The sequence below is a fragment of the Salvelinus fontinalis genome, chromosome 31 (genome assembly GCF_029448725.1).
Source record: "Salvelinus fontinalis isolate EN_2023a chromosome 31, ASM2944872v1, whole genome shotgun sequence".
NCBI lineage: Eukaryota > Metazoa > Chordata > Actinopteri > Salmoniformes > Salmonidae > Salvelinus > Salvelinus fontinalis.
This window is the reverse complement of record NC_074695.1, coordinates 19,327,378-19,336,002: the sequence shown is the minus strand read 5'-3', so window position 1 is coordinate 19,336,002 and position 8,625 is coordinate 19,327,378. Positions and strand designations below refer to the sequence as shown.

The 8,625-nt window shown below is 45.8% G+C and overlaps 1 protein-coding gene across 1 annotated transcript; it reads right to left on the bottom strand.

Annotated features, from left to right (window-relative positions):
• Positions 1 to 677: 677 nt before the first annotated feature.
• Positions 678 to 7,410, bottom strand: LOC129829757 (V-type proton ATPase subunit S1-like). The gene is made up of 10 exons (XM_055891651.1): positions 7,243 to 7,410; positions 6,831 to 6,957; positions 4,639 to 4,713; positions 4,247 to 4,440; positions 4,081 to 4,118; positions 3,851 to 3,936; positions 3,426 to 3,670; positions 2,384 to 2,437; positions 1,931 to 2,162; positions 678 to 1,709 (listed from the first exon to the last, which is right to left on the bottom strand). Exons 1-10 carry the CDS (start codon positions 7,365 to 7,367, stop codon positions 1,494 to 1,496), a joined length of 1,392 nt encoding a protein of 463 aa, XP_055747626.1. The 5' UTR covers positions 7,368 to 7,410; the 3' UTR covers positions 678 to 1,493.
• Between the last annotated feature and the right edge of the window lie 1,215 nt (positions 7,411 to 8,625).

Genomic DNA, 8,625 nt, shown 5'->3' with positions numbered 1-8,625 from the left:
GGGGAAGGGTACCAAAACATTTCTGCTACATTGAAGGTCCTCGAACAGTGACCTCCATCATTCTTAAATGGAAGAAGTTTGGAACCACCAAGACTTCCTGGAGCTGGCCGCCCAGGGACTGGGAGACTAGTCAGGATCGAGGGAAAGATGAATGGAGCAAAGTACATCGAGAGATCCTTGATGAAAACCAACTCCAGAGCGCTAAGGACCTCAGACTGGGGTGAAGGTTCAGCTTTTTGCAGGACAATGACTAAGCACACAGCCAAGACAACACAAGAGTGGCTTAAGGACAAGTCTCTGAATGTCTTTGAGTGGCTCAGCCAGAGCCCGGACTTGAACACGATCAAACATCTCTGGAGACCTGAAAATAGCTGCGCAGCAACGCTCCCCATCTAATCTGACAGCTTGAGCAGATCTGCAAAGAATGGGAGAAACTCCCCAAATACAGGTGTGCCAAGCTTGTAGCCTTATACCCAAGAAGACTCAAGGCTGTAATCGCTGCCAAAGGTGCTTCAACAAATTACTGAGTAAAGGGTCTGAATATGTATGTAAACAAGGCTGTGATGTAACAAAACGTGGAAAAAGTCAAGTGGTCCGAATGCACTGTCATGATAAAATGGCAAAGCATTGGATTTTAGCACTATTTTGTATCTATAGAGAGGCATGAGGGTCACTGATAGTTTTGACATTTTATTTCAACTTCACAGATGTCAATGAAAAAATGCCAGCATTGAGTAAAACTGTCTTTTTGAAACAAAGCATAACTTGCACAGCATTCTTTTCTCACATTTTGTCCTACTATGCATTTCCAACAGCAATATTTAGGGTAGGCATTCTCAAACACCCACAAACGTCAAGTCTGCACACATAAATTCAACTTAATATTTACAAGCAATTCTTGCATTAGTCTTTAAATTACACAGATGAGAAACTTACAATGCAAGCGAAATAACCAAAGTCAGTCCCACAAAATGCTGCAATCATATTTCAGTCACCGAATTGGCATCAAAAGCTTTCCTGTACAAACAAACCCCTTTTATTGGCACATGCGTGAGCTGATTAGGTATCAAGGGAAAAGGGAGGCATTTACAGTACATTATGCAGTTCTTTGGGCAAGTGCAAATGAGAGGTAATGGAACGTATCCCCTTGGGCGGCAGGTAGCCTAGAGGTTAAGAGTGTTGCGCCACTAACCGAAAGGTAGCTGGTTCAAATCCCAGAGCCAACTAGGCAAAAAATCTATCTGCCCTTGAGCAAGGCACTTAACCCCAATTGCTCCTGTAAATCGCTCTGGATAAGAGCATCTGTTAAATGACTGTTTGTGTAAGACAAACAGAATTAAGGGGATGGGAAGGCTGAGCTGGTAATCAGAACGGGGAGGTGGCTAAAGCAACTGACAATAGAATTTATTTAACAAATCAAAGTGGAGGGAACATTGTCACATGACAATGGGAAAGACAGCACGAGCAGTCTAGAGGGCATTGTCTCGTCTTCATTACTCCGACTGAGGCACTGAGATGCAGGGGCCTTTAGGGTCGTCAAAGCGGTCCATGGAGCGTAGCTGCATGATCATGTGCAGGCCGTAGGTGAGGATCAACAGCATCAGCAGAGAGGTGATCAGGCCCATCCAGATCCCTGGTGTGAAGAAGCCAGCACAGTCACTGGCATAGGAGAAATCTGTTGTCCCGTTCAGTATGCTGAAGCCTTGGATCTAGATGGAAACAGATGTCGGCAAAATGATTAACAATGGATTGGAGCAGGGGCTCACTTGAAAAAGATATGTCAAGCTCAATGTGACTTCCCTAGTTAAATATAGGATGCATAAAAAATATTAACTTTTTTGTTATAAAAAGTTCAGAACCCTCTAGAAGTTAAACCCTGTTTATTGAAAGGCTCTTTGCCTTTGCGTGGCTGAAATTAAAGCAATCGTACCTGGAAGTCAGTGAAGAGGATTCTCCACTGGGTGGCATTCGGAGTGCGGGGCACTAGAAGTGCATTGCGGAAGTTGTTGACATTCTGGCAGTGGAAAGAGTATTCTGCCGGGGCATAGATTCCGTGGCTGCCATTGTAGGTGGCTGTTAGGGTGTTGAATACCAACTCCACAGTGTCCAGGGTGAACCAGTTCCGTGCAGACACAGGATAGCGCCGCTGGCTCATGGAGAAGCTGGAAATGATAAGACTCTAGTAACCTCACACTTGACATAGGAATGGGAAGGTCCAGGAATTAACTGTTCATGCATTGAAAATATAGATAAAGAAGGTAGAGGAGACAGGTGGTGTCATAGGAACAGATGGTGTACACTTTGTTGGTATAAGCTGCTATGATATTTGACTTGCATCTCATTAATACAAAACATATTTTAAATGTTAACATTATATACTTACATGAGACGGAAGGGATTGTAAGGTGAAACAGAACTCCCATAATCAAGGACAAGCCTGAGGAAAACAAAATAGGATTCATATCCAAATCCTCCACCACAGAGCTCTGATTCCCTAATGCGGTCAACACACAACTGGGTAATTTGATAGTGCTAAAATATGCAACACATGTAACATAAGGCAACTAATCAATGATGTTATTATACTGCTACAATACTGTAGTATCAATTATGTTACTATATTGCAGTATCAATGTTACTATACTGCTACTATACTGTAGTAGCAATGATGTTACTATACTGTAGTACCAATAGTGTTCCTATACTGTAGTATCAAAAATGCCACTATACTGTGGTATCAATGTCACTATACTGTTGTATCAATGTCACTATACTGTAGTGTAAATGATGTTACTATACTGCTACAATACTGTAGTATCAATGATGTTACTATACTGCTACTATACTGCTATATCAATGATGTCACTACACTGCAGTACCAATGGTATTACTATACTGCTGTATCAATGATGTCACTATACTGTGACTATACTGTAGTAGCAATGGTGTCACTATACTGCAGTACCAATGATGTCACTATACTGCAGTATCAATGATGTTACTATACAGCAGTATTAATGTTACTATACGGCAGTATCAATGATGCTACTATACTGCAGTATCAATCATGTCACCATACTGTAGTATCAATCGTGTCACTATACCGTAGTATAAATGTCACTATAATGTAGTGTAAATGATGTTACTATACTGCTACAATACTGTAGTATCAATGATGTTACTATACTGCTACTATACTGCAATATCAATGATGTCACTATACTGCAGTACGAATGATGTCACTATACTGCAGTACCAATGATGTCACTATACTGCAGTACCAATGATGCTACTATACTGCTACTAAACTGTAGTATCAATGATGTCACTATACTGTAGTATCAATGATGTTATTATACTGCTGCTATACTGTAATACATAGCAAAAAGTGGCATGTCATAGTAAAAAGAGAGTATCAGGCTCACTTTGAGTTGGTTTCATTACAGAAGGACCCAGACGTGCTCACAGAGCCACCAGAAGCAAAGGTCGATGGACCGAGATCAATCCATTCCTTGTCACTAAAGCTGACGTTTAGATTCTGGGCCCAGAGCATGATGCAAGGGCCTCTGGTGGAATTGAACATCAGAGGAGGTTTGACCTCATCCACAACTGCCTGCAGCAAGGAACGACTCATAGAAGACTGGCCAATAAGGGACGGCTCCTCAATCACCTAGAGAGCAAGGAGAGAACGCAATCAAAATACAGCTACAACGTTATTGAGAAGATAATTTACAAAAAGTAAACCACGGCACTTTATTTCAAGTCAGGTGAAGGGACAGTAGAAACTACAATTCTGAAAAAGTGCTGATACATGGTGTAGATTAGAAGCACATATTTTTATGTTTCTTACTCTTGAGGGCTTGAGCCCAGTGTAAATGGCAACGTAGGGCACACTCTGGGCTTTCATGATGCTCAGAACCTTACCAATGACCTCATCTAGGGAGAGAGAAAAATGTATCACTCAGACATACTGCATGACACATTGTTGAGTCACAGAAATAGTTTTTGAATACATACATACCAATACATAAAATAACAAGGTTTTGACAAGAACAATAAATGGCCAAAACTTAAACGTACCATTGTTACGCAGGACATCCTTACAGGACAGGTAAGCACTGGAACATAATCAAAGAACATTAGTATACAATACATGTTCAAGTTACTGTGGGATTGTGAACAAATCAATCAAAAAGTATTTTTCCAGAACCCTGGACTCTAGAAACATTTGGTTTAATTGTATTACCCAGAAGAATATGGCAGGTTGATAACCAGCAGAGTGTTTTCTGAGGCATTGAAGCGGAGATGCTCCAGTGTGTCTGGGTCTACGCTGAGTGGGGAAACACCCAGCTTCTCCTGTAGCAGGCTTGGGACCGCACTAGCACCTAGCCATGACAGGGCAGGCAGCACCAACGGTGAAGACGAAGACTGTAACGCAGACTGGGAGAGAGAAATGGAATCCAAATGAGTTGTCAACATACATCCGGGTCTAAATTCACAAAGTAGGAGTGCTGATGTAGGATTAGATCCCCACTGTCCATGCGATCTTATTCACCACTCCTACGCTGAGATGATTTATGGCCCTGATCATATTAGCATCTCAATACCATGCCCCACCTCAAAAGACAGAATATTTACCTCAAGGTTAGGAAAGGCACTGTCTTGCTTGTTTCCAAAAACTCCTCCATACCTTGTAAAGTCATCTTTGCTCAGCTATGTAGAAAATGAATATATCAACAACAATGTCAGTGTCATTTGCTTCACGGAGTTTGAGATTAATTAAAAACAGTACAATATAACAAGCTAAAATTCATTTACATGGCTAGTCTCATTATTACTACATATCTGAAATTCCAGCCTGCAGAAACATGTCAGTCTGAGAATAGGAAGAAGTAAGGAGGAAGTGGGGCTGAGACGCATTGTCACACCAGAGAGGGAAACACCAGGACAGGACACCAGAGAGGGAAACACCAGGACAGGACACCAGAGAGGGAAACACCAGGACAGGACACCAGAGAGGGAAACACCAGGACAGGACACCAGAGAGGGAAACACCAGGACAGGACACCAGAGAGGGAAACACCAGGACAGGACACCAGAGAGGGAAACACCAGGACAGGACACCAGAGAGGGAAACACCAGGACAGGACACCAGAGAGGGAAACACCAGGACAGGACACCAGAGAGGGAAACACCAGGACAGGACACCAGAGAGGGAAACACCAGGACAGGACACCAGAGAGGGAAACACCAGGACAGGACACCAGAGAGGGAAACACCAGGACAGGACACCAGAGAGGGAAACACCAGGACAGGACACCAGAGAGGGAAACACCAGGACAGGACACCAGAGAGGGAAACACCAGGACAGGACACCAGAGAGGGAAACACCAGGACAGGACACCAGAGAGGGAAACACCAGGACAGGACACCAGAGAGGGAAACACCAGGACAGGACACCAGAGAGGGAAACACCAGGACAGGACACCAGAGAGGGAAACACCAGGACAGGACACCAGAGAGGGAAACACCAGGACAGGACACCAGAGAGGGAAACACCAGGACAGGACACCAGAGAGGGAAACACCAGGACAGGACACCAGAGAGGGAAACACCAGGACAGGACACCAGAGAGGGAAACACCAGGACAGGACACCAGAGAGGGAAACACCAGGACAGGACACCAGAGTGGGAAACACCAGGACAGGACACCAGAGTGGGAAACACCAGGACAGGACACCAGAGAGAGAAACACCAGGACAGAACACCAGAGTGGGAAACACCAGGACAGGACACCAGAGTGGGAAACACCAGGACAGGACACCAGAGTGGGAAACACCAGGGCAGGACACCAGAGTGGGAAACACCAGGGCAGGACACCAGAGTGGGAAACACCAGGGCAGAACACCAGAGAGAGTAACACCAGGACAGGACACCAGAGTGGAAAACACCAGGGCATGACACCAGAGTGGAAAACACCAGGACAGGACACCAGAGAGGAAAACACCAGGACAGGACACCAGAGAGGGAAACACCAGGACAGGACACCAGAGTGGGAAACACCAGGACAGGACACCAGAGTGGGAAACAACAGGACAGGACACCAGAGTGGGAAACACCAGGACAGGACACCAGAGTAGGAAACACCAGGACAGGACACCAGAGAGGGAAACACCAGAGAGGGAAACACCAGGACAGAACACTAGAGAGGGAAACACCAGGACAGGCCACCAGAGTGGGAAACATCAGGACAGGACACCAGAGTGGAAAACACCAGGGCAGGACACCAGAGTGGGAAACACCAGGACAGGACACCAGAGTGGGAAACACCAGGACAGGACACCAGAGTGGGAAACACCAGGACAGAACACCAGAGAGGGAAACACCAGGACAGGACACCAGAGTGGAAAACACCAGGGCAGGACACCAGAGTGGGAAACACCAGGACAGGACACCAGAGTGGGAAACACCAGGACAGGACACCAGAGTGGGAAACACCAGGGCAGGACACCAGAGTGGGAAACACCAGGACAGTACACCAGAGTGGGAAACACCAGGACAGGACACCAGAGTGGGAAACACCAGGACAGGACACCAGAGTGGGAAACACCAGGACAGGGAATCACAAGTGGGTTACTATACTGTAGCTGGCCAAGCTCTGCACTACTGGTCCCTAAAGCAAAAGCACAGTAGGCTATTCAGCTTTGACATTACAGTATATAACGGTCATTGCATACTATGTGACACAGCTTTAAATAGTCTTTGCCAAGTAGTAGACAATTGTACGTGGTACAACTGAATACAATTATATGATTAATATCAGGCCCGACCTTGTCCTGTAGGAAGAGCAGCACATTGTGTGGGGCAGACCCGAGAGCAGAGTTTAGGTAGGCCATCAGCTGGACATTAGATATTATGTGACCAGCTGCGGGAGATGACAGCTGTGGTAAGGTGTACCTGGAAAGATGTACAACATCTTAAAATGATCTCAATAGAATAAAAGTACATCTAACTACTCAAATCAACAACTAACACGGCAATGATTAGCAATGCATAATAACCCAATGATATCCAAAAGGGAGTTAATGCCTTGACCATTATAACGTTGTCTTATAAAAGTGAGTATAGCTATGCTAGCTAGCAATACAGCTGGATTGGTTAGCTTACAGCAAGTAGCATGATAGATAAAGTTAACACAGTGCTAAAAATCCCTTCGCTTTCAAACTAATAATACATATTTACCCTTCACTGGACCACATTACAAGTGGTACCTGACTGCTACAACTTCCAGTCGATAATAAGGCGAATAAAAGAGCAATAACGGCCATTTTAGTACGCATTTTACTTAACGACTCGGATCCTGCCATCGTCAGTTTGCTTTTCCGTAAAGTCCAAGTCACGTGGGGTAAAACGATTTCATTACATCAGCTGACTGTCATGTGCGTGGAACACTTCCTGCTCATGCAGCCTGGGTTGCATTCAGTATATCAGAACGGTGTGCAACGTTGAATTCAACGGAACCGGTACTCGACTGAACGACCAGTTGAAAAACGTTGTAATTATGGTCACCCAGAGGGCAGTTACCATATGGTTCTTATTATACCTCAGTGTGTAAGTATACCATATGTATACCATATGGCTCCCGAGTGGGGCCGTGGTTAAAGGCACTGCATCTCAGTGCTAGAAACGTCACTACAGACCCTGGTTCGATCCTGGGCTGTATCACAACCGGCCGTGATCGGGAGTCCCATAGGGCGGAGCACAACTGGCCCAGCGTCTTTCAGGTTAGGGGAGAGTTTGACTGGGATAGGCCTTCATTGTAAAGTAAGAATGTGTTCTTAACTGACTTGACTAGTTTAATAAAACCTTTATTTAACTCAGGCTGTTAAAGAACTGTGCGCACTGTTTTGGGGAAACGTGTCGTTAAGTAAACCGTCACGCAATGTCGCAAACGTTGCCTCGATTGGAACGCACCCCTGCCCTGCCCTAGAGCAAAGACAGTGCTTCCTGGCTGATGTTTTGGTCACTTTTGAATGCTGGCGGTGCTCTCACTCTAGTGGTAGCATGAGACGGAGTCTACAACCCACACAAGTGGCTCAGGTAGTGCAGTTCATCCAGGATGGCACATCAATGCGAGCTGTGGCAAAAAGGTTTGCTGTGTCTGTCAGCGTAGTGTCCAGAGCATGGAGGCGCTACCAGGAGACAGGACAGTACATCAGGAGACGTGGAGGAGGCCGTAGGAGGGCAACAACCCAGCAGCAGGACCGCTACCTCCGCCTTTGTGCAAGGAGGTGCACTGCCAGAGCCCTGCAAAATGACCGACAGCAGGCCACAAATGTGCATGTGTCTGCTCAAACGGTCAGAAACAGACTCCATGAGGGTGGTATGAGGGCCCGACGTCCACAGGTGGGGGTTGTGCTTACAGCCCAACACCGTGCAGGACGTTTGGCATTTGCCAGAGAACACCAAGATTGGCAAATTCGCCACTGGCGCCCTGTGCTCTTCACAGATGAAAGCAGGTTCACACTGAGCACATGAGCACATGTGACAGACGTGACAGAGTCTGGAGACGCCGTGGAGAACGTTCTGCTGCCTGCAACATCCTCCAGCATGACCGGTTTGGCG

What these genes read in the sequence shown, in the direction of transcription:
- LOC129829757 (XM_055891651.1), bottom strand. Translation starts at nt 7,367, where the DNA reads ATGGCAGGATCCGAGTCGTTAAGTAAAATGCGTACTAAAATGGCCGTT. An exon ending in TGCTCTTCCTACAGGACAAG is followed by an intron (nt 4,714 to 6,830) that starts GTCGGGCCTGAT and finishes TTTTCTACATAG; the next exon opens with CTGAGCAAAGATGACTTTAC. An exon ending in GGATGTCCTGCGTAACAATG is followed by an intron (nt 3,937 to 4,080) that starts GTACGTTTAAGT and finishes CTCTCTCCCTAG; the next exon opens with ATGAGGTCATTGGTAAGGTT.